This window comes from Numenius arquata, chromosome 2, assembly GCF_964106895.1.
Source record: "Numenius arquata chromosome 2, bNumArq3.hap1.1, whole genome shotgun sequence".
In the NCBI taxonomy this organism is placed as follows: domain Eukaryota; kingdom Metazoa; phylum Chordata; class Aves; order Charadriiformes; family Scolopacidae; genus Numenius; species Numenius arquata.
In genome coordinates this window covers 44,528,785-44,555,471 of record NC_133577.1, presented here as the reverse complement: position 1 = coordinate 44,555,471, position 26,687 = coordinate 44,528,785, and the positions used below count along the sequence as shown (strand labels likewise).

The following is a 26,687-nucleotide window of genomic DNA, read 5'->3' as shown; positions in this document are numbered from 1 at the left end:
CAGTAGGCTTTAGTCTATATTATTTTCTGGTTTGTGTGTTATATGAATAGAGTGTGAAACTGCTAGGAGAGCCTTTTGTTCTTGTACGCTGGCTCTTTCTTTCAGCCTCTTTTTTCTGGCTTAATCACATGTTATTGGGTGGTAAAGCATACAGCAGCTATTTGTGCAATAAGGAGGTGAATAAATAGCAAATGTATTGAACCCTGAACAATAATGACTCTTTCTGGATGCCTCTGGAAGAGCATAAACCTCTCCGTGTGTTACTGTGGGGAGATAACAGGTACCCGCTCTCCCATGATTGTCAATGTAGTTGGTATTTTTTCGGTGTCCTGCAATGTGCTCCCTATCCCGTTCTGCTAAAAGGCCCTCTAAATAGTGACAGGAGACTAATGGGTAGTTTCAGAGCTCCATCCATAACAGATCTCTATTTATGGCTTTATTAGGATACGTGCCACTTAAAAACATAATCTCTAGGGCAGGACTTGCAAACTGCCACCATCACAGAAGGATCTTTCCTGCTGTGCAATGTAATGGCTGCAGCAGATCCCTCTTCTCTGCTGGAGTATGTGCAGAAGAACTGTATAGCATTTCAAAGAGCACATGCTGCCCAAACACTTGTTTTGCCTTCTCCTCTGGGATGAGGGCAGCAGGCTTGATTTCTCCATATCAATACGAAGTAGCTCGCTTAGTACAAGAAGCGTGACATATAGCTGGAGAACCTTGCTCTAAAACAATGTCTGCAACTGCAAATGAATATTTCTAAAAGTGGATTGCTAGTATGGACAAATTTGTGTTTATTGTGTGAAAGGAAGCCTGAGCCACAAATAGATGGATGTTGGGAAGAGTAGTTTGGGGAATTGTCACTATATGCCTGCCCCATGACCTTCACTAAGCATCTGCTGTTTGCCACTGTGTCACCTGCTGTGGCCGTTCTTCTCGATACGGTCATCTATGTTCTGCTGTGAATATACATGCGTGTGTACGCATGTGGATAGCTGAGCGGACATTCACTGTGGAATATATAGCAGGGGGGACATTAACTGCATCTCTTCATAATCCCTTTTCTGACAGTTTCTCGTAGGTTTTTTTTTTTTTTCTGTCAGTGTATGAAAACGCTGTCATACTTTGTGCTTGAGAATCAAGCAAATTCAATAAGCTTGTTTCTCTCTTGTTGCTCTTTGGGTGTCTTCTGTAGCAAGAATTTGGAACTACCTCAGTTCTAGCCCTGCATTTGTAATTCAACGTGTATGGTCACCAGAATGCCATGGAGTTTATTACTATTATTATTATTTTGTTTAATTTAGTTCTTGGCTAGTCCACAGCTGTGAAAATAAGGCCAGGCTGTGACAGAAAGAGATGACCTAAAACTGATGTTAAATAAATAGTCTCCTATCCCATCAGAAACGGAGACTGGACCCTTGCAGTTTTAGCATCTTGCAGAGGTGGGATGACACTGCCCTTTGGTGTGGAATGTGAATTTTGCCTTTGTGAATGGCAGAATATGATGTTATCCTGTGATATGGTGATTTCTGCTCATTTTTAAGGGACTGTGCCACCTCTGAAGCCTAGGAGCTTCTCCAAAATATTATTTAGTTAATTTGAAACCATACTCGTCTCCAAAATATCCTTGTCTAGAGTTTCTGCAAAGTCTATAAAGGCTTGATGCATGATGGATTTTTTTATCAAGCACCTACCTTCTTTACCTAGCCTAGTTATGCAGCAAGGTTGTTTTTACAGTACTAAGAAGTGAGCAATATATTCCATATCCCACCAAGCTTTGTAAAGAATCCTGCTGATGACAATTTCACAGCTGCTGAGAAATAGGCCAGGCCTTCCCTCGAAAGTGACAGTGAGGAAAAGAGTGTCTGTTCCATTGGGACTGGCCGTGCATGCTCCCCAACTTCTTCCCTCTTGAAGGAAATGCTAGCACTTCCGAACTATGTAACAACACATGGTGGCAGAAACCGATTTCCACTGCAAAGCCATTTGGTCCAGGAGTATCAAAAAAATGTTTGGGAATTGTGAAAATGAATTCTTGGCTGCAGGGCTACCAGCAGACTACTATGAATGAGACATGAAGCAATCGCTTAACAAACCCAAGAGCCTGCTTGGTCCTGAAAGAAATGGCTTTGGCCAACCATTTTAGAAATTAAAACATTTACATATGTAGGGTCTGGACTTCAGAAGGGTTCTCTGTGTTATGGGTGTTATAAGAATTAGGTTCTTAATTTCTGGACACCAATTGCTTGACCAACTACCAAGAAAGCAGCCTTCAAAATATGCAGAATGACCTCCAGCTGAGACAAGCTTAATATAGCTCCTACGGGCCTAGTCAGGTGGAACCTTTCCTTTTGGCTCAGCCGATTTGCTGCCCACAGACCATGAACGTCCCAGGGCTCTGGTAACATACAGGGACACAAAATTAATGCGGAAGCAGCACAGGCCACTCTGCTGATGGGTTACGTCTAGTAAGTTGTGTGCGTCCACGAGTTGCTGGACACAGCAGGTTCCTTTGGCGATTTCTGTAGCTGACCAAATGTGCCTCTCTGGAGAGCACTTGAGAAATATAATGTGTTTCTTTCTATAAGTGCACCGTAGATGTCTGTCTGTGCCATAACTCTCTGAAATAAACAGCAATGTGTTTTTCCCTCCAGCATTTCCATTGCAAGTCTTAGCTGCTCATATAGCACCGTACGCTGAAAATGATTTGAGAGAACTTGCCACGGATGTGGGACATAAAACGATACTTGCTGAGCCATCTTCTTTTATCTATTCTGTTAGAAATGTATACCAAATTATATGGTAATGTCATGTCACCAGAAACAGAGCAGATGGAAGTATCTTTCGACACATTGACTCATGTTACTCTGATGAAAGGAATTTGTTTCTCTCCTTCTGTCAAGCCTGCTAGCCTATGGCAAAGGATGCAACCCTCGGCGAGGAGAACTTTACCAGTAATGCTCAAGTGACCATCTGATTTAAATATACTATCATTGGCCAATATAGTTAGCCTGCACCAACAACTGTTTGTAGTAGCCAGCCCTATTTATTATGTTTGCGTAAGGTAACTTAAACCAAGTAAGTAGTGTTGTTTCAGGTTGAGGAGACCCTAAGGAATTAACCCTTGAGTAAAGAAATACTCAGCTTTTATAAAGAAACCTGCAAGGCCCCAGTATTGGGCCCTTTGGAGACTAATCCTAGTAAAGCAAGTGCCAGGTCTCTGACCTATACTTTTATATTAGGAAAGTGACACCCTCCACAACACAGGTTTTAAGTGCTGTGTATTAGCTACCAAAAATACGGTTTGCAAAATGCCAGTGAAATCCTGATAAATAAAATAGCTATAGAAGTACTGTGAGCAACCGAAAAGCAGATTACCTCAATATTTCTGTTTGCTGTGAGTGGTATTTGCGTTGATAAGAGTGCAGTTCTCAGACTGAAAACACGTGAAACTGAAGTCAAAAGGGAGTCAGTGTAATCATTAACTGACTCACCTTCTGGATGTGACAAGTAATGAACCAGTCTAAACTTGCCTGGAGCTTTCTTTGGGACAATACCCACAGGGGAAACCCTCTTATGCTCAAGTGAAGCATTATCAAATGGGCCCTCTATTTTCCCCAAATGCCAGCTTTCTTCTGTCTTGTCTCTAACCACCTGAGGCCATATAACTGCTGATCTCAGCATCCTAGCCAACATTTGCATCTCGGGGCTTAAGTACAGGATAGTAAAATCCCCAACACAGCCTTTTTTTTACAAAAATTGCGTATGCTTTTTGTTTGTTTCTTTTTTTTTTTTCCTTACTAGCCTGTTCTCACAACCAGGGAAACATTTTATCTGCCCGCACTGGGATTTTCACGTTTGCAAACCTCTTTAACCAACATTTGGCTCTTTCCACTTTCTTACTTTGATTTGGATGACTGCCTGAAGCACCTGCTAATGGCCTGAAGCGTTCAAGCCGAAATTTGCAGTTTGTGTCCCACACACGTTCAGACTGTTTGTTACCTGCCTTCTGGAGCACCTGCTACACGGTTTGGGCTTGAGAGCCTGCTCTCTACCCACTGACAGCAGCACTCCTCGCAGTGCCGGCTCTCCTCAGCTTTGTTCTCCTCTTTCCCCTGCTCTCCATAGCTCCTGCTTCAGCTTTGCCTTTGGCCTTCAAGGTAACATGGTTGTTGTCCTGCTTGTTCGAAGGCTTGAGTGAAGAATGGGGTTTCCCCTGGTACATAGGAACAAAGGTGATGCAAAGGTAAAAATCAGTGATTGTGGTCATCCTAAAACCTTCGCCACGACATTCACGAGCAGAGTTTTTTAATTTTTTAAAAAACATTTTATAGAGAAATTGTGTACTGGGGCAGCTTGCTGAAATCAGCTTGTAGGTGGTCAGAAGCCAAATGGCAATTTGGTGTTCAGGAAATGTAGGAAACAGCATTTTCCAGAGAAGGACCAAAAGGAATGTGAGAGGCCTGAGGAATGCTCTTCCCTTTCTCCTGCTGCCTTTTGAGGATCTTTTGTACCGTTTTCCATGAGATTGCTCCTGATGCCTAAACATAGGGAAGGCTGTTAGAATTCACTGTATAGGCTGCATTTCATGGGAAAATCCACTTCCTTGGCAAGGGGCAGTCCTAATGGAGGATTTCAGATGTAACAACTTCCAGCAGGGAATTTTCTTTCCATTCCGCCTTGGGAAGCATTAGCTTTTCCCAGAGGCTTCATCAGCAACAACAGTATCATTTACATGGACCTTCCCTTTACAAAAAGGTGTTTATTTTCTCTGTTAGAATACAGAAGAAGCCCAAGTATTGGCTTCCTGCCTGGGTATTTACGCCTATGTTACCTGCCAGGCCCTTTACCGGCAGGATCATCCTCTTCCCCAAGGACCTGTATTCCTTAATACAGCCACACCGTGCCTTCCACCCACCTTCCACGTTAGTGCCGTGGGGGGGTTCCCCCCAGGAACTTAAGCATCTCCCTATGTGCCTGGGCTGCAAACTGGGGCTTATCTGCATCAGCGACATCTGCTCTTGCAGAACTGGGCAGGGCAAGGGCTGATTTTTCCCTCCTCACTTTCTTTTGGTTGCCTCAAAATAACTCTAATTAATTTTGTGGAGAGTTTAGTGTGCTCCCATGATGGGATTGCTCTTTGTGCAGATCTCTTGCATGCTATATTTAGGTATGGTTTTTGGAACACCATGTGACCCGAATCAGATAACTTCTGAACTACTAATCATGTCTTTGACACTGACTCCCTTCATGGCTTTGGGGCATTTTATGGTTGTTTTCTTACATGCAGAATGAAAACAGATATACTCATCTGCCTTGTAAAAGCTTCTGCCAGGGTTAACAAATATTTAAGACATTGATTTAAGCTGAATTGCATTTTATTATTTCTACTGTAGTCATAGTTTTATTGTTTCTTACATGTTTAACTTCAGAAAATGATTCTTTACCATCTTAGTTTTTCTTAATGGATGGCCCTGTTTCACCATTTTAAAAGAAAGAAACAAGTTTCTTCTGTGTTTGTAGATGAAAATAGGGCAGAGAGAAAAAAACCCTAAATGCCCTCATTTCCTGCCCCACACAAATTTTCTTCCTTTGTTTACTCACTAGTCATTCCATGTAGATGAGAAGCCCAGAAGGTTGACCTGAGCTATTTCCCCTCACGTAAGCTATGTACCTTTTCTTAACAGGGGAAGTCAGTTATCTGTTTGTTTTTTTCCTGATTCTTCAAGTTACGCAGCCTGACTTGTATCCTGTCATCACCCACTGGTCGAGGCTTCTCAGGCCCTGGAGGAAACCAAGCTCCTTTTGGCACTGCATCCAGCATGGCTTGGGTTTGGAGCCTGTCATCCATTTCAAGGCATCATCTCTTTGTTGCTCATGTCTGTAATTGTTGCTTTCTGTGTCTTGGCTGCTTCTGCAGCGAGCTGTGGTACTGGAATTTCTTTTGGCTTCCCCGTTTTTTTGCCCTGACCCCTTAAGGCCTTTTGATAGGCAGCGGGATCAAAAGGCATTTTTGGCCTTCAGTATTTGGAAAGGAGCTTGGTTTGACCAGGTAGTGAGTCAGATAAAGAATAGGAGAAATTATGAGAATACTTCTCATTCTTTAGGAAGTAGTGGACAGAGAGGAAGTGAATCCTTTCTTATTGCAAGGCAAATTTATTAAGTCTAATTATAAATAGTAGCTTTTTTACTTTTTTTTCCCATTTTTTAAATTCCTTCAGAATTAAATACTTTGTCCAAGTGCTTATTCTTTCCCTCCTACAGTAGCAGTAAAAAACAAAATAATACATATAACAAAAATCAGCTTTGAGAAAAAGGCAGATAGTGAAATATCTGCCAAAGACTCTGCAATATGTCTGTCAGAAAAAAAAAGCACATTCTTATATTTGAATCTCTGTAATGTAACTGTACCAGACTAGTTGGGGAAAATTTGTTTGAAGATGTATTACGTTCCACGATCAAATGGAAAAAATGGCACCTGTCATCATATTTAGAAAACAGCTGGGTAACATGGCCAAGTGCCATAGTCTCTTTTCACATGGCCTTTATGCTGAAACCATCCAAGCTCCATTCTCAGCAACTGGAGAAACCCTGTGCCTTTAAATGGTTACAGAAACATCTACTTAGGGGCCAGCTCTTATTGCAGCAAAGCCTGCTTCTGATGCTTCTAATTAGCAGTTAATGGATTATACTTTACTTTTATAACCAACCCAGCAGGCACTCTTCTATAGTATTTTCCAGCTATTTTTGGTAGAAGATATATGCAATTGCACTACTCTTCGTGCTTTCATTTTGAGCATGCAGAAAATATTAGAAATAAATCGCTATCTGAGATTATTTTAGCACTCAAATGCTTAATTTAAGTCTGATTAAGCATTTCCTAAATGTATTTTCTTTTATCTAATATCTCAGAAAAACTGTAATGGGTTAATTGCTCTATCTGATGTAGACTTTGATGCTGAGTCTCCTAAATACATACATATTGTTAGTTAAAATATTTATATACCCAGTGAAAAGCCTGTTGTTTTTTTTTTTTAATTTGCAAACGCAGTTCCAATATGTATTCATTAGGAAAAAATGAACTGTTCCAGCTGAATGCAGTAGAGGTACATGCAGAAGCTTAGATGCTTCAGAAGTTAGATGGGCTTGTAGAAGCTAATGGTTTCATACTTTGAATTAAAATTGCAATGAGATTAGTAGCATTAAAGATTTGCAGTGCTATATATATGTGTGCACATATATATGTATAGTCGCAATATATGTAGTATATATGTATGAGTATGTATAAAAACCTGTGCATGTGCACATATAACTCTGTTTAATGAAGAAATATATTCACAGAGGTTTTAATTGAAGGTTATACTACTTCCCCCTCAGGGAATTATATTTGGTGCCAGTTTCTAGCAAGAAACCTAGCTCAGTGAGACTGCCTTTGAACCTTCTCTCTTCACTCTGGCCACGCTTCCACTAGGACAAGGTCTAACATTGGTTAGACTGGGACAGGAGGGGGAGCTCTCACTGCACCGGCCAGGAAAGGGGAGGACCAGGTACCCAAGCCAAGGAAAAGAAGGGGAGCAACCATCAGCTGCTGTGAGAAGCGGGTGAGATGCGCCCTTACTCTGCTCACACTTACTGTGTTCCCTTCACCAAAGTGGAGAATTGGACTTTTCCAGCCCTTACTCGTGTCAGTAATACCAAAAAAAGGGAGGGTTTGGTTGAAGTGGTAAGCAATTCCAGATTATATCCATGGCTTGCTGCAAAGGAAGCCCCAGTTGCAAGGCTCACAATTTGCGAGCCCGTTTGTATCCTCACCCTGATGCAGCACCGCGCTTGCTAGCTACAAGATGGGCACTAAACTGGTACAGTCGTGTTTGTTGAAGGCAGTGAGTTCCAAAATGCAGTCCAGAAAACCATGTGGAAACTGCTATTATTTTTACACAGAGAATGCTAAAAAGAAAAAGGAAAGGAAAGGAAGAAAAAGAAAAGAGAAGGAAGAAAAAGAAGGGATGGATAGTGGTTATGTGAACTAGCTCCCTCAGTGCGATAGGACAAGGGCAACTTACTTTCTGTCCTGGTTTTTGAGGGTTTGGGGTTTTCCTCTGTCATATAACATCCTGGTAGAGGAGGTGGTTGGGTGTGCAGGGGCTGAAGAGCTGTCAGTCCCCTGCCCCCTCACAGAGGGATGTCTGCTGAGCAGGGACAGTCCTGTCCTGTTCCTGGAGCAGGTCCTCACCGTTTAATCCATTTCCTGTTCCAGCTTTTTCAGGACAGTGCAGCACCGAGAGACCACCCCTTGTTTGAAGCAAGGCCGTAGTCAAGTCTCTCTGAAATGATTTCATGTTTGCTCACTTGTAATCAGACAAAACAATTCTGACATGCTCAAATGTGCTCTTATATTTCCCTTAAGAAATAAAGTGAAGGTCAAGAGATTCCAGTATTAACCTGTTTTCCCCTAAAAAGAGAGTCATGTCCCCTTGAGTCTGGTAAAAGCTCTGCTTTCTGCTAAAGCTCTCGTGGAGATGAAGTCCATTGTTTTGCCTGCGCTAGCTCATCATGGTGCATTTATAAACACAGTTTGGGGGGTACAAGGACTGCAGGATTAGCCTCCTTCCAACCTCTGTCTGAGGTATCATTCAAAGTATGTTGCTTCTTTAAGCTACATCTCTGACCTCCACACCGGAGTGGTGAAGGCAAGACTGAGACTCAGCCAGTTCAGTGACTGCATCCCAAGATCTGTACCAGCCAGAGCTCTGGGATGACTTTTGCCCTCCCCATTTTCATCCCTTGGTAGTTTGTGCCAGGGCAGGGTAAGCCAAGCTTTGCAGTAGGTGAGGTTATCAATCAGGGAGAACTTCATCCAGAACAGTAAGGCTCCTTCCAGCAGAGTTTGGTTTGAGTTATCAGAAGGTCAGCATGGGAAGTTCCCCATAAAAGCTGAACTTTGATGTTGGCAGCCAAGACAGATACAGAAGTTTGGGGAACTTTTTTTTTTTTTCCTTCTTTTTAATTATATGAAATGCAGGAGACCTGTGAATAGGGTACTTTTAGATTGCACATTCAAGTATACAGTATCATAGTGTGACAGCAAATTAAAATACTTATCAAATCCTTTTCTTTTTTTTTTTTTATGTACTGTAACTCAGTGGAAAGTTTGATGAAGTATGCTGCTCTACACAAAGATTCTGCTCTTGGAACTAAATTAAATATCACTGGTTGCTCTCATTTAGATGAACCCTTTTGGAAATTCTTTTTTTAAAGCTAGTGGATTTGACTTCTAATTTTAACTCTTATGGTTTATAATTAGAAGCATTTCCAAACTTGTTTACAAACACCTGCACTTGACAGCCTATGTCTGCAATTTTAGAAGGACTCACTTGTCACTTCCAGTGGGGGTTGAGAGAGCATCTGAGTTCTTTGTATTTGTACAGTTAGTTTCAGGATACTGGAACAAAAGTGCATTTTAGAAATAAGGTTACAAACATGTGATGTTTTGAGAGGGGGTTGCAAGCACCTAATCAGCAATTAGGTCTTACTGACTAGTTGTGGAGTATTTCAAAGTCAGGATTGTTGGTTAGTGGTCATTTGGAAGAAGACTCAAACTGGCACCCAAAGGAGAAATTCCAACAACTAAATTTAGCAGTTTGGTCTCCATATTGGAGAAGATGGTTTACGGGTTTTCTGTATTTATCTCTTCTTTAAACATACTACTTTCTTGCCGGCTGTCCTTCAGAAGTTATTCAGAAAGAGTTTAAAATGGCTTTGGAATAAATCATTGAGTTGTTTTTTCATGTGAGTTAAAAGTAAGTTGCTGAACATACAGTGAAGCACCAGAGCATGGTTCCCCTCGAGCTTGAGTGGGATGTGTGTTACACAAGTCTGTATGCAGTTGGTTTGCAATAGGGTGAATATCATACTATGTTACTCATTGGTCAAGTATATAATCATGTTAGAAACAATCAAAATACTTCATAAACATATTTTTTTTTTGGCTCCTCGTTACGCTCTTTACACCTGATCTTTAGCTGCATCACACAGGTTAACAATGTTTCTTATCAATTTCTAGTATAATAGGAAAGATTATCTTCACTAAAAATTGATGCTGCGTGGGAGAGTGCCAAGAAGAACCCTCCAAATATGCTTCAAGGGTACGGCTGAACCAGAGATAGTCAAAGCAGACTTAAGCAGTAGTGGCATAAGGTGTCCTATTGATTGCTTTATGCTCTTGTTGTTCCTAATTAGTATGAAAAACTCCAGTTAATTAGACCAGCCTGTTTGGCTGTTGTGTCCTCTACTGGGAACCATGGTCAACCTTAAAGAAACTCCAATATAGGAGAGGATAAGGGGGCCACAGAGCAAAATGTTTTTTATTTTCTGCTGGTTTGTTTTCCAAAAAAGCGCAAACCTGGATCCAGTTGAGGAATCTGTGTTAATGTCAAAGATCATGTCCTCAGAGGTGCTTACTCTCTATCAATTTCACTGAGAGTTGATATAAGTGGAATTAAGCACCTAAATACCTTTGTGTATGAACGTTCTTTGAAGTTAAGCCTGTAGTCTGCAGCCTGTATCTTGTGCTTGACCCCTCAGCAGAGCACACAGCATATACTCACTGGGGGGGCTCTTCCAAAGCAATTGCTTATAAGGAAACAAACAGATTATTAAATTAAGGCTTTGGAGTACAATGTACAGGTCTGAAGAATTACTTTTTTTCCACCTGTAAAACAGCTGTGCCTCATAGCTGTATTTCTGAATTCCTTTAAGGCAATACTATTTTAACAAGCATTCACCTTCTATGGCAAACAGGAATTTTATTTTTTTTTTAAATTTACTTTTTAAACAATTAGGCTAGCCAAAATTATGATGTTACTTAGATAGTCCACAGCCTAATTTCTTAGCAAGTATGACTGCAATTAATAAATTATGTTGTAACTGCATTAGGTGGTTACCATCTTTGAAAATAGCTTCAAACACAGTTTAAAAGCTCTGGCGTTGCCAGGGTCCCAGTTGATCAGAGTTAGAAATACCTGATATTTTAGAAATTGCTCATGATTCAAATATGACCACAGAAATTAGACTTAAGTGGAATTGAATACCACTTCTTGCTCAACTAGAAACTTCTTTTTTGTTGTGAATTCTGTCTGGAGATAGCACTTTCCCAACTGATGTACTGAGGGAAATATCACTTCGTGCCAGTGTTTTCAGTTTTCCTCTATTTTTGTTTGCTTGTGTCAGCTCTATGCCCACTTTCCTAAGTGCTAATCTGTAGAAATGTTTCCAAAAGGTTAGGGGAGGCTCAAAAGCAAGAACTATGCAAGTGTAGAAAGATCCACCTATCCGGCAATGCCTCAAAAACATGCAAAAACCTCTTTGATGTCAGAACTCTCATCTGACTGTGAAGTTAGTTACAAGCTTTCTCAGATGTACATGATAAGAAAGGAAGACCTCTATGGAATATTTGTAGTTACCTAACCTGCATAACCCTGACTGGTTCTTTGGTTTGAATCTTTGGGTGAAGGGGAGTATATGGTGCATGTGTGAAGTGATCTGTTCTCAGGATAATCTGCCTGGCTCCTATAGGGAAACAGCACAGAAAAAAAAAAAAATCTCTCTTTTTGTGTGTTTAAAGGGATATTGTCTTCCTCAGAAAGTGGTAATTAAGATAAATGTAGGAGTTGTGGAAAGAAGGAGAAAGGGATTCAGGGTTCTACTTTCGTTCTTCTCACAATAACTCTTACTTCAGGTAAAATTGTTACCCGTCACAAAGGCTCCTATGATATGATTGAATAGTTTCAGCCACAGCACGCATGGTATACCAGTGTGAGTTAAGAATTAAATTCATATCCAAGGAGCTGGCTATATAAAGGTATATCATATACCATCATATACCATGAGAGGGGAAGCTCTGGGAGGCAATATCTGGTTGCATTTAGAAATCAACCACGGAAGTAAGGTTACTGCTTGTATATTGCCAAAGGCAGTGAATGCAGGTTCCCAATCCATGAAGTCCCAGCGTCAAATTTACAGCTGCATCCCTAGAGCTGGAACACATTGCAAATCCCTGAGATGTAGATCCTTTCTCCCGTAGTACATAGCTATAAACAAATTTTTAAAAGTCCATAAATAGGTGTAAAACATGCATTTTCCACAGAAGTAATGAAGGTCAAGAGGACTGTGACTATTACTATGGCCTATTGCAAATTATCTGTAGCTTAAATTTTTGCAGCTTCTTGTTACTGGTTCATATGCTTTATATAAGCAACTGTTTTGTATTTCTGAAGTAATCCTGTGCCATAAAAATATGTAGTTTTCCTCCTTGAAGAGAGTGTTACATGCCAGTTACACCCCATCTGAAGAGACCTAGAGCAAATGTGTATGAAATGAAACTGCTTCAGGATAACCTGCATTGGTTTAGGGGACAGTTAATCATAAATTTATTTTCGTGACCTGTCTGCCAAGTATTTGTACACTAATTAGGTCCTATTTTGAGGCCAGAGCACGTGAGCTTGTGAGAAACCCCTTGTCCAGGATGGGAAGGGCAAGGGGATTTTTGCCCCTAGTGAGTGCAAAACGTAGCATCACCTAAATACGTGCATTATTTCTGAGTAGTGTATCAATCCCTTGGCTCATATGGAGGCACTTCTTAAATCGGTTCACAGGAGTAGCTGTAGCCAGCTGAGGTGCTCAGGAGCAGAGCAATGGGGAAGAAACTGAACTGACTCAAAGCGTAGTCATAGTTTTTAACTTTATATAATGTCTTTCGCAATACAGTAGAAAATTACCTTTGTGACTAGTGGCAGGACCTGTTGTATAAGTAATCCAGCCATGGCGCTGGTTGGTATCTCGCTTTTCACTTGAACCTCTCTGCGATGCAGGTCTTGGAGGAGTGAGTGCCTGGTGCAGTCTCTGCCTGGTTCCTTGGTAAGTCATTCGAGTTTATCTTTTTGTACAGTCACTTTCCAAACTGCTAAGCAAAAAAAAAAAAAAAAAAAAAGGAAATTTCTCATAGAGTGCTTTAAAAGAGAGTTGCTAATCAATTTTTCTTATTATTTTATGCCCTGTGATTTTTACACCACCCCCACCAGCTGGTTAATCATGCAAAAGCTGAACACTTCATTAGCCAGAACATGTTTGCCCATGGGCATTTCTGTAGTAAATTAGTTCTTTCTATTTATACAGGTAAGTCATGGCCAAAAGTCTTTAAGGTGCCAAAGGTAAGGGTTTGAATTAATTCTTTTTCTGAGTTTTGAAGAGAACTAGGTTTAACTTTGCACACTGTTGATTTGAAATTACTTTTGAATTAAAGATAGCATGGATAAAAGAGCATTCTCGAGCTGTTCTGAAATACATTGCATCTTTCTGGATCTCAAATTTGGCCATTGTAGTGCAGCCTGACTTAAAAAAAAAAAAAAACCAAAACCACATGCATGCATCCATCCGTGTGTGTGTGTGTGTACGTGTGTGTATATGTATATATATATATATATATATACACAAACGGTATCTATATGTACATGCAGAGACTCTGCTTGTTTGAGTGGCATGTGGCATATTGACCAGTGTTTTTCTTTTCTTACTCTGTGCCTTTTAAACTATTAATTGAAAATATGTGGTTTGTAGATGCTTTTTTCCCTCAAATCAAATTGTGCCCTCTGAAAGCCTAGTTTAGCTCGACAATGAATTTAGCTTTCAGGCTTTGGCCATTGCGATATTGTTTGAATGCCACCATTTCCTGCAATCAATGTAATTTTATATCTACTTGGAATAGAAAGTCAAGATGGTGATTGCCTTAATTTAACTCAGTGTTGTATTCATTAAGGAGCTGATCCCAAATTCCTTTCAGATCAAAGTCTGTCTTGATTTCAGTGGAACCTTTCAGTGCACAAGGTGTGTGGTAGCCTTCTAAAATGTTGTCATTGTGACTAGTGAATAAAAACTAAATGTGTTGCTAAATTTAGGCTGTTGCTCATGTCAGCTTCCTTTTCTAAATGACGGTAAGTGCATTCCATAAATAGTATGCCTCTTATGTTGTCATATCTCTTTGGCTTGCTTTGCAGTATTTTACAGGATATTTGCAAATGAATTTTGTGTTCAGTAGGCAGGGGATGAAAATAACACTACTCATTGGAACTCCATTAACCCACAGCTAATGAGGAACCATTTCAAGGGCTGGATGAGTGTAATTCAGATTAGCCTGCGTGCCAGGCTGCTCCGCTCCCGCTCAGGCTCCTGCCGTGCCATGCTCTTGCAGCGGTCTGGAGGGACAGAGCCCCGTTTGGCACCACTGGCACTCCAGCACGGTCTTTTGTCGGTTGACTTTTCTGTGCTTCAGTTCCCCTTTTGGAAGGTAGGAGAGAAGAGTGAGTGTGTGTGTATGTGTGTAGATAGGTGACAGCGATCTTGACCTCCATAGTCAAGTGTTTTGAGACGTAATGAAATACTCTACAAACACTATACTTGTGCTCGCTGGTTGATAGCATTGTTACTTGTAGAAAAGGGTACTACATGATGACAGTAAAGGTGGTCCAGACTGGCCCTTAATTAATTTTATTTTCAAAATCTATATTAGTGACTGTCATGAGGGCACCTGGGCACTTTACATCAATAAAATAATCAATTTAAAAAATGTGTAGACCAGAACTCTGTGTTCACTAACAAAACTCCCATTCCCCGTTATGACTAAAGGTCAGTCCAAGGCTGGCCAAGCAAGCAGGACTCACATTTCTGCGCCTTGGTGCTTGCCAGACGCGGCTCTGGCGGAACACAACTGGCAGCAGCTTCCAGATGCCCGCAGTCCCTGCGGAGAACGTCTTGCTGCTGGCTGGCGACTTGTTAACCCCCTGCAAGTCTCAGACTGGTTTCAGGACCTATGGAAAAGGTGGAGAAAGACAAGTACGGAGGCCAGTCCCAATTAAAAATGTGACTTTCCCAGTTGCAAGCAGCTCACTGGAGTGCAGGGAAACAGGAACACGGTGGAGGTGTGCTGCTGGAGTGGGGGGAGAGAGAGAGAGCTCCTTCTGAAGAGCAGGCTAGAGGTCTCCTAACTGAAGAAACTTTATTGATGATAAATGTTACATTATGCAAGCTTAGCAAATTCTCTAGGAATATAGTGCTTCCTAGTTTTTTTTCTTAACGTGTGAATATTTTATGATACCTGTGCATTAAGGGCCAGTTCCTACAGTGTTTAAGTGAGTTTGGGCTTCTAAATAGCCTTTATGGACTTTTAAAAAAAACCTACTGGTCACTACAGATTAGCTAAATTCCCAATCTCACTTAACACGCTAATGATTTAATATCAACTTATTTCTGTTTTTCATGCATTAAGTGAGCATATGTAATTAAATTAAATGTTGTTGCAAAGCTGCATTTTATTTATTTGTATTAGTACATTTGGGGCAATAATCCCACTTTAATACATATCTAATTGTGCAAACAACACTGAAACTAGCAGTTTCCGGACACCAATGTAATTTTTTAAATGTGAAATGATAATATATTTCCATGCCTTGAAATCCAATTGAACTCAAGCTGAGCTTAAAAATCCAAGATCTGATTCAGGAGAATTCAGTCCCATCTGGCCGGTGGGTAGCAGGTGTGCAGCGTGTGTGTGTGCGTTTAAGGGAGGGAAGTGATTGCAGGGAGTGAAACATTTCTCTTTTCCTGTAAAGCTTCAATTCCAGCTTAATGCTGTGGTCTGAGGCACTCTGCAGTTTAAATTCTTGCATAATCACTAACATCTATTGTAGGTCTCAATTTCTAGACAACAGAATGGGAATGGTAAAAGGCAGAAGCAAGTAAGTGTACAGCATGATGGAGAAATGTGGTTTCTAATTCTTAAAGTTTTGATTTGGTTTCATAGTAGACCCAAGAGTCTTTATATGGGAGAGTGCATTTTTTACAAATTTATACATCATTGAAGACCAAATGAGAAAGGTTTCATTGTGGCTTCTGGTATCAGGCACTTTTTGAGAGTTGTTACATGTTCCCACAGCAACACAGAAAAGGTTTGTTTCATCTATTTATTTTTATAAAAGCAAAGAAAATGTAATATGCAATTTCTATTTTCAACAGATAATAGACGTGTTCTACATTTTTATATTGCTGCAATATATAAATGAAGGAGGTTTTTTTAATCTTTAGAAGTATTTTAACAATCTATTGGATACTTCAAGCAACTCTGCTGGTCCCACTTTATTTGTATCCTTCAGAAACTTGTCCTGGCCATTCTCGTTTTCGTCTTCCTCCTTCACTTTCTTCATCTTTTGATCAGATGCTGCCAGTTACCCTCTGCCTCTACTGGGGAGCTTTTTACTTAGGAGGTTTAAGAACATGCTCTTCCTTGACTTTTAGCATAAGCCATCAAGTCAGCTCCCTTTTGCGGTCCTATCAACCCTTCCAACTTTTAAATATTTCCTGTTCCTTCTATTTGCCTTCACTGCTATATAACTTTGAGCTGGAAAGTCTTTAAGCACATATGGTTTTTATGGGAGTTGGCACACAAAGCATTACTTACTTAACAAAGTAAGTAAGCAAACAGTCATACTTCTTTTCTAGTTTTTAACTTTACACTACTACAGTAGATGACACTTTGCTACTGTATTTCACAGGGTTTTTTCATGGTGAATTGACTTAATTTCTAGTGTAGAGTGGTGCTGGTGCTGTGTTGCCAAGGGAAGTCCATCTGGTTTGACAGACAAAACGTTAAGTGTTTCTCTGGACATCCCTGTGAAGATCTCCCTTTTATTTGTTTGCTTTATGAAGTTAAATGGAAGAGGTCACCCCCTTTGACAGAGCACATTCTTTTTTTCTAGCAATAGGGCTTTGCATGAAAACATTTTTTATTAAGCAAGTCATCCATACTGCACCGTAGGCTGTTTGAGTGTAACAGTATGTTACAGTCTGCAAAGTTAATGCAGTTAATATTCAACTGAACTTTTGGGGGGTTGCTAATCCCTTAGGCGGGCTTAGCAGAAAGGGCAAACATATTTATAGCACTTTGAATCAGACTGCAGCGAACGAGTAAGAGTATGTGTTATACCATGCAAATGTTATACAATTTCAGGAAAGCTCAGTGCATAATCATCTTTTAATAGTACTTAAGTTGGTGAAACGTCTCCTCTGTAAGCAGCAAGAGTTGTTGGTTCAGTGGACAACAGGTCTGTTAAAATAAGACTCCGTAAAAGGTCTTGAGATTCCTGTTCTGGTGATAAATTCTGCAAGTTCTGAACAGATTTATGGGCTGTTTAATTAGGAGCTAACTGTATTCTTTAAGCTCTGTCATTTGTATTATTCCCTAATAGGATTTCATTGGACTTTGTCACATATCTGACTATGACTGAGTGTGGGCAGGGTTGTCAATAGCCTATTCCGTATAGACCACAGTCTCTTACTATCTTTGTAGAAGTAAGAAGATCATTCCTGAATGATATTTCCTTTGGAGTGGAAGTGTGACACTGGGTAGCGTTTGCTTTGGTTAGAGCTATGGATGCACTAAGTGAAAGAAATGAGAGTTAAGTCATGAGCTGTGGGAAGTTCATAGAGAAGCTGAAATGCACAGACTGAAAATGTCCAACAAGGAGGGTCATGTTTCTGTGAGACAGAAACTTTCCATATTTATGTCATGGACAAAAGTTGCACTGAGTATAAGGCTTTGTGGAAACGCACATGAAGGCCCTGTAATGCTACCAACCCATCAGGAGCCAGAGAAGAAGAAATTATCATCTCGGACTTTCCATAGAATTTGATGGTGTAGAGTTTTTAGTCTAATAAACAAGAGGTCCATCAACTGGCAGTCAATAAAAAGCCATTTGTAATTTTTTCAGAGAGAGAGAGAGATTAATATGACTGCTAAGAGCTGTAGTCGGTATGGTAGATTTTTAAAGTGAACTTCTCATGCCATACAAGCATACAATACAGGCCTGGCAAAGTGGCCATTCTATATTGTAATTAATATTTTTAAATATATTTTACATTTTAGCTATTTCTTCCATTTTTCTAGATATTAAATATTGGAATGAATGACTCTAACATGGAACTTAACCTTAAAGGGGGCTCAGGTGCCTGGATTTATGCCTGTACTCAAGTAACTTACTGGTTTTCCACCTTACCTGTACCTACTCCCTTCCTTTTGCTGTTTGTGAACCACATTGGCCATTCATAGTCCTGCAGGAAAAAAAATCCTACAAAATAACCTCTATGTCAGAACTGTTAGAAAAAATGGAAATATGTTGATAAAGATTTTTATTTATTATATTTTCAGTTAAAAGTCAAATGACTGAATATCAGTGACATTAGCACTATGTATTTGAGCTTTTTACATCTGAAGTACCAGAAAATAACTAGTTTATTACATGCAAAATTTCAAGTTCCAGAATATATTAAAATATTAGGTCAAAGGTGAAAAGCCTCTCCCAGGGAAGGAAGGAAATCAGAAAGGAATTTGGGCTAAAGAGGTTAAGACACAGTAGGTCTGTCACAGGTGCACATGCTGATGTGACTGACACTGAGGTGGGTTCCTTTGGTTCCCCGTCCTGAATGTCCCCAGCTCATCGTTGGATCGGCTTCCATGCAAATCCTAAGCAAGATTCAACCTTATGCCTTGGCATCAATGACACTCCATAACATTTCTGTTATTTTATTAAATACTAAATACAGACATCTATAGGAAAGGCCTAACTTTACAGAGTGTGCTGGTGAAGCTGTGCGGGATCTTGGCTACACATCCTGCAGCCATCTTGGAGCTTAGAAATGTATGAAACCATCTGCAGTTTTATTGGGAAAACAAAGAGTTAACACTCCGGTGATGTTAACTGTGATAAAAGGTATGTGTGCGTGTGTTGCTGTGCTCTACTCTATACATTTATGAGCTCTTTTTATAGTAGCATTCCCAGAAGCAGTCCAGGTCCAATCAGGACTGGTATGCCATTGTGCGAGGTGTTGTTCTAATTCATGTGTAAATGTGGAGTGGTTGCTGCCCTGAGGATATTACAGTAAAATTACAAACAGGCTAAAAAATAGTGGGAGGTGTGGAGGAGAAGGAGGGCAGCTGCAGCGAAGGTGCACTTGTCTCATCGGGGTTGTGGTACATACAGCCTGATACCAATTGAGGGGCGATTTATTTATTTATTTATTATGTTTTATTTATGTTTGCTGCCTTCAAAACATTTAGCCTCATTGTCTTTTGTTTGTGTCTTAGTTATTTAAACAGAAATGTAGAAAGCATGAAATGAATCGCTCCTGAGATTCTTTTAGCCTCCTGTTCTGTCTCTAGCAATGACCAACCCCAGATGCCTCAAGGAAAGTTGTAAGAACCTCACAATGGGCAGACACGGGATAATCTTCTCTCTACATGTTCTCATCCTAATCTTTCATTATTAGGGATTAATTTAAGCTTTGAAGCATGAGGTTTAAAAAAATACATATTTGTTGTTCACCCTCCTCCACCATCAACCTTGTTTAAAGTATGACATATCCTCCCAAGCCTGTGACCTGAGCCATTCTCAGGGTAATCCTACCTGCTTCTTGGTGTGCTCACCAAATTTGCAGCTTGGGAACTAACTACTGGGGTGGTTTTGCTTCCCCTGATGCCAGAAGGCACTGGTAGATCCTTTTCCGCAGGGAGGTGGGGGAAGGTAGAAGCAGGTTGAGCAGTTATGACCTGGGTGTTCCCATGTCACCGTATGTCAAAGATGTGGTGCTGCAGCTGGATCTCTTCCCTTTCTTTTAATATTTTAGTGGCTAATTTGCAGTAATGCACAATAGGAAATAACCATAAATAAATCTGGGAACCTTTGTATTAATTTCTTTCGCTAGCTATGTACATATGAGCAGCTTGCCATTTGCATATGTGAATCTTGTCATAACAATTTTGGGAAGTGATTTGTTAATAATCAAGTTCTCAGAACAGCTCTAAATCAGTAATTGATGTAGGTCTGGATAAAGCAAGCCTTCCGCCTGCCTATTTTGTGGGGCATTTTTGGCAAGTTTCAAGCTAGCGTGAAAACTAGCCATCAGAATAAAATTTAGGACAGCTGGGATGCTTTGCAGTGAAGACTTTTGGCTCCACAGTTCAAATAATCACAATAGCAGCTCAATTTAGCCTTTGGCTGGATAGGTTTGGCAGGGCACAATGAAAAATAATTATTTCATGGCCTGCTTATTTGTCCCTTAACAAATAAACTCTCTGACCTATGCAGGCTTATGTAAATATGCTGCCGTATGTGGGGCTGTAGAACACTGTTGTGTCCCCGTTTGGAAATATGTTTTATTTCACCCTTATGTTGCAAACTTTTTTTTTAGAGTTCTGTTTGGGAAGCAAAGAAAGGGATAGGAGGTATCAGCTACTGAAGCCCAGACAGCCAGGCAGAGTCTAAAAAGCCATCTAATAGTCGTCTTTCTGAAAACACATCCATTAGTATGCAGTGTTTTCACTGCTGTAATAATAAGAGCAATCATGATACGAACAAGTCCGTCTCTTCACAGCCTTCCCATGCGGGATGGAGAATGACAGCTCCTAAAGCATTTGGATATTTGCCTGAATGTATGCTGCTTAGCTAACCACGGTTCAACTTGCTCTCCATCTTATGGCTTCCTGGATATCCTTCTCAATTGTTTCAGTGACAGCTTAAAATGTGAGACTTGGAGGGGGGAGATAAAAGCTTAGCAAAAGGCTTTTTGTGTGTGTGTTTAAGGGGAAGTTTTATTACACTTGATGATGGAGAGACGTGCCACGCTATTTTCTGTTCCTACGATTTTAGTATTTGCACTTTCTGTTGTACTGGCAGCAGCCAATCCATAATGCTGTCTTTCTGTTTCCCACTCTGGAGGGGGAAAACTGCACAGAAAAATACAGATTGATGGTTTTGTCTTCTGACACCACCATTTTGGTTCTGAACTAGTAAAAGAAAGCCTTTTTCCCAGTGATCTGAAAGATCTCTTTAGATCATCTGCCTTTACACACTCATGCACATCCACACACGCACACACACATGCACAGGCTCTCGCTAAGGTGGCTATGATCTGTTTTTAATAGTGGCACTTCTTCTCAAAGTGTCATTTAAAAAAACATCAGCAGTCATGTCATGCATCGGGATGAATTTCTAAATGTAAATGAGATTCTCTCAGTAATTTATTTACATTTGTTTTCAGCACAACAAATGAGACATCACGTAGCTTCATAATTTCCCATGACCGAGTCACCAGCATGAGGTGTGTAATTTACCCTGATTTAAGATGCTTATCTAGAGGTTCTTGCAACAATACCTGGTGGGCTTTTTTTATACTACTTTTTGCTGGCTTTTAACCCATCTACTTCACGTCCTTCTCTGTTTTTCAGTTGAAAAAGAAGTATAAATGTGTCTGCTTCTTGAGGCCTTTTTTCAGTAGAGCTGAGAGGGATGGCTTTGTTGCTTTGTTTTGCATATTATTTTCCCTGCCATTTGATAAAAATCGTAGGAGGCTTCCAGAACATACCTTGATTTGCAATCTGATGATGCAGGAAGGCAGTGCTGATTGTGGACATTTCTGATGGAAAATGTTCATCCAGACATGAAGCATGAATGGGAAGCATCCTGCAGTCATTGGTTCTCCCCTTTTTTCAGCTGAAATACTAAATCTTAGGCCTGGTCTTGGCTTTGCTACTGACTTTGAGTTTCTGATCTGCCTGTGGCTAAAGTGATACTTATATTGAGAGGGGATGTGAAGACCAGTTTTCAAATAATGTGGACACAGTCATGTACTACAAAACTCATTTATTTTAAGCCTGTAGTTGGAACATTTAGATGTCTAACTACTTGCTTGAGTATTTCAGGTAGGTAGATGATTAAAAGTTCAGTGTACCATGCATACAATTTTGTACCTCTTATCTTGCAGTCTCAGTTAAGGCTTGACTAAAAATCAGGGCAATAGCTTTTGCTGTTTTACAGGGTAACGGCATAGGAGAACTGAGAGACTTTGGTGAAAGTTACTGGTAGTCCAGCAGCAGTACAAAATGCTGTGCTATATAATCGTGCTGTGGCAGTAGTTTGGGGTGTTGTCGTGCAAAAATAGTGTATGTTTTTATGGAGATCTGCAGGATTAAATGTATGTGGGAGATCTTTTCCTCACTGAAAGGAACCATGACATGTTTTTGTGTTAATTCCCAAAGCAAAATTCCATGTCTTCCTTTAAACTGAATAAGCAGATTCCAGAAAAAAAAAAAAAAGAATAGATTTGGACTGGTTTTTAATGTGCATTGTACATACTAGGACCCAGCTGAGATTTAATTTTTGGCCTGCTGGCTATTTCCTTAACATTGCATGGGTCTAGCACCAAATTATGCTGATGGCCTGTCTATCACCAAATTATTTACAGAACTGCAGTTAGATTATAAAAATCTTCCAGACAAGTGCTCTGGGCAAATTATTTCATCAAAGTTATTTTCCATGGTATACTTAAGCAAAAGCTTACAAGAACAACATAAATCTTTTTTTGGTATGTGATTACACATATGTGGTAACAGCCCTCTTTTTTTAGAAATAGTTATCTTTCTACCTGGGAAAACAGAAGGAAAGCACGATATGAAAATTAGTGATCTCTGTCCTGTCCTCAGTTTGAAGCAAAAGTTTTACGTTATGGAAGTGTAGGACTAGGGCCAGCAGTGGGATGGCGGGATGACCATTTCTGCATGCTCTCAGCTTGTTCAAGGTCTTGGGACTTTTTTTTTTTTTCTGTAGACTTATACCTGCACACCTCTGTGCGCCTGTAAAATCAGGTACCACATAAATAGGTGAACTGGCTTTACTAGTTTTCTGTCACATCCAGGCCCAGTGGTCACTGTCCACTTTTACAGGAAAGTACATTTGCCTATCTGAAGGCAGTATAGGCTTCTACTGCATTACCCCCATCTAGCAAGATTTGAACTGCTGTATGATTATGAAATGTACAACCAGAATATAAATCCTAAAAGCAGCCCTAAATCCCTATTATAATTGGCATCCTTTCAAACTCTTGTTCCAGAGTTTAGAAATATCGTCAGGGTAGAACATCTATATTTGGGTTTGTATGTAACGGTCATACCTACTGGTTCACTTGGAAAGACGTTGGCATAGATCACTATTTAAGGACTCTGGATGCAGTGTTTATGTTTAGCTCAGTGTTTTTTATCACTGCATATATTTTTTTTTTTAGTATTGCATTTTAACATGTTTGGACTGTGAGACGAGAATGCCTTCCCAGCCTCTGCACGGTTGTGCGCTTTTTGTTTAATGAATATAAAAAATCAGGTTTTAAACTAACTCCCATGTGTAAATTCTATCAGGAAAACAAGTGCTTAAAATCTGTGTTGTCCAGACCTCTCTCCACCCATATCTTTAGGGTAAAACTCAGCTATGTGTAGATGGCAGACTCAAATGGGACCTCTGCATTCAGGACCCAGATGTTGAAAGCCTTACAGATGTGAGGAAGGACAACAGCCTCAGAAACACGTGAGAACTAAAGGTCTTTTCAAACTGAGCATCCGATTTAACCTAATTTCTGCCTGACGTTGGGCTGTGTTTGTTGTTATGTGAGGACTACGCAGACCTAGGGAGCCCAATCTGCGACTCAGCTGGATGGACTCAATCCAGGCACATGAGAGGTGGGACTGCAATAGCTGGAGTTTCATTACATTTTTTAATTATTTTTTTTTGTTGACAGAATGTGAATGTACGTGAAAGTTGGATGTCCTTTACTCATGATCCTTAACAGATGCAAGTCTGATTAAGAGCCCCCTTAATTTAGAAATGCTCTGAAAGACAGGAATATACTTGAAGCTGGCTTTGTCAACAAAATGGAGGAGCTATGCTCTCGGGGCCCATTAACAGTGGTGCCAAGATGGCCACGGCTGCACAAATACTGGGAATTAAGTTTCTAAAAAAACCCCAAGAAGCTCCAAATTGTATATCTCACAAGTTCTTTACTCCCCCAATTGTAATCTATATCTCACTTATTGCTAGAGTCAACAGTCTAATAGTAACAAAAAATACAACCTTTCATCATCTATTGATTTTCAGTCTTTGAAAACTGACAATAAGCTATTTTTTGTCCAATTTCTCGATAAATAGGAACATTTATTGGTTTTGCAGTTTTATTGTATTACATTAGAATATATTTTACTGCATATAGTTGGTAATGTAGCATCAGGAGACACGTTTATGTTCAGCAAGTAACTTTTGAAAGTGCATAGCTCAACTGAGATTTGTAAACAAATTTGTAATACTAGTTTAATTTAGATTACAGTGCAGAATACTCAAGCTTGAGGTCATTTTTCTATTTATTCCATTATGATCCTCTAACTAATGGAGGAGAATTGCCATAAAAAATAATTACAATAGAACATCGGTAAAGGTGAACATCTACTTTCTTCCCTATCTGAGGGAGAGGGAGGAATTTTGTAGTTAAGTAAGCATCACAATATCCAGGTTTATTTCCTAGAAAGCTGCCCCAGACCATGTTGTTCAGGTTGGTAAGTCATAAATTCTGTCTGTGTGATACTGTGTGCCGAAGGATGTGGCACGAACATCTTCTTTCTCTGTGACCTCTGTTACAACCTTTCTCCCTTTAAAAAAGGAGACAAACTGGAACATGATTTAGTGGTGGTAGACCTTGGGATGTGGATCCTGAGTTGCCTCCCCACCACCACCTGCCTTCACTGTGGAAGATTACCTGGTGGGATTTTTCCTCTCCACAGCCTGTCAGGAGACACTGAAGATCAACAGTTGCCTCTTGCTTACTCTTGTGATGAAAGATGGCAATTTGATGATATTTTTATCAACTGTTGAAGCAGTTTAAGCATACTTTTTTTAATTAATTATAAGCCATTAATTTCTCTTCTGGTGACATTCGGCCTCACAGCCAAAGACAGTAAGGTGTCAGTTCTTTCCATTCTACCACTAGAAAACCTAAGGTGGAGGTGCCACTGCTGAGGTGAGGATGTACAAAACAACCTCTTCTTTAAACCAGCTGCGCCTCTGCGCCATCAGTACTGGCCTTTGCAGGCCTAAGTGGTGGTTCTGCTTTGAGTCTATCAAAGTGATCATCCTGGCAGGTTTCTCAGATGAAAAATTTCACCTAGGTAATGAAACATTTTTCAGTACACTGTGAGCATAGAGGCAGCTCTGGCTTATCTTTCGTAACCATTGTGTAGTACGCCGAGAGAGAACCATTTGGGCAAAAATCTTTATTTTTGGTGAATTGGGTGCAATTCTGCAAGGTATGGGCTCTTGCTCATAAGCTGCTGTGGATCTTGCTGTCATCTCTGCTTCACAGGATCGGATGCACAAGGAGTTAATAGATATCCAATGGCCAAAGCCATTTTTATTTCTCTTTATATACGGTAGTGAAGTATGTAAAATTGGAAAGCAGAACCAAACCTGAAGTTCTCTAACTTTGACGTGTGTGTGTGTGTTATTTTCCTATGATCTTTAACTATCTTCTGTTCTAGAGGTGGGGGGAATGCTAATCTTGTGCACCAACTGGGGAAAAAACAAACTGTTTTACAGTGGGAGTCTAGATGACAGCACACAGCAAATGCAAAATTTGACATTCATATGAAAGTGAGCTAAGCAAGACCAATAGAGAAGAGCCAAAATGACTGCAGCAAGAGGAATACAAGTGGTTTAAGGAAACCACGGTTTCTCTATTTATTGAAATACCACAGACGACCTTTCAGATAGTGGTGATATGATGTAAATTTTGTAGAGCAGCACTGAGAGAGATGGCTGTTATAAAGGGAATGTGTGATTGGATTCAGGTTCATGAGAAGCTAGGTTTAGAAGAGGATTGCCCTTCCTCTTTGAACATACAATATAGTGGTGTATGTCTCATTGCACTGAATGGAATAATGCTATTTTCAGGACTGGCGTTCACTGTGCTTGCTAATGAATTTCCAAGGGTTGTTTGAGCCTGGATATTTACAGTAGAGATGCTTGCAGTCAGTTGGAAGAGATGTGACTAAAAGTGAAGCTTAGTTCTGTGTACATACAATCCTGCTCTGATTCTGCCTCAAGTTGTGTATTCGATATCAGTCTGCAATAGCAAATAATTTGTAGGAGTCCAGCTGTGACTTAAGGCTTCTCTACAAACAGCATCCAGGGCGCAAAGTCATGTGATAGCTTTTTTCTTCTCTCACTGGATAAAACATCCTTTAAAATCAAATGTTGAAGCCAGTGGACTGGGCAGACAGTTTTGCTGGGGTATAGCAAAAATGGTCTCTACCCTGCTCTTTGGTTCTTCATCCTCTTGGCTCAGAGCTGGGTCACAGCACGCTGCTGTGCTCTCCTGCACTACGGGGGCTGAGTTTCTTTGAAGTGAATGTCTTTGCTAAACAGCTCGACTAAGCAGCACTATATGCTTGCAACGTGTAACTATTTATTGGAGTAAGGGGTGAGCAGACTATTTAAATACAGAATTCCCAGGGTGTTCTTCTGTCACGTTTAAAAGGCAATGGAGAGTCTGACCTAAAGGTATCCTGTGTAAAGGTTTAGGCACAGGTCTTACCTTGTCTCTCCACTCTTTCTTTTTCTTTCCTTTTTTTTTTTTTTTTTTTTTTTCATGTTTGTTAGCCTACTATTCAAGTGTCAGTGGCAGGTTTTATCTTGGTGGATAGCATGTTCCAAAGGACCTAAGTTCTTCTGTAGCAGGAGTACCAGGGCAGTTGTGATGTGTGCCAATTAAAC

The 26,687-nt window shown here is 40.2% G+C and overlaps 1 protein-coding gene across 4 annotated transcripts in view; it reads left to right on the top strand.

Annotated features, from left to right (window-relative positions):
- Positions 1-26,687, top strand: part of ESRRG (estrogen related receptor gamma) — a 385,126-nt gene that overhangs the window by 20,401 nt on the left and 338,038 nt on the right. The window contains exon 2 of one of the 4 annotated variants that reach the window (XM_074144567.1): positions 12,870-12,915. The exons of the other annotated variants lie outside the window; for them this stretch is intronic. Coding sequence (XP_074000668.1) covers positions 12,870-12,915 — 46 coding nt within the window. The remainder of the gene's footprint in view (positions 1-12,869; positions 12,916-26,687) is intronic. 4 annotated transcript variants of the gene reach the window in all.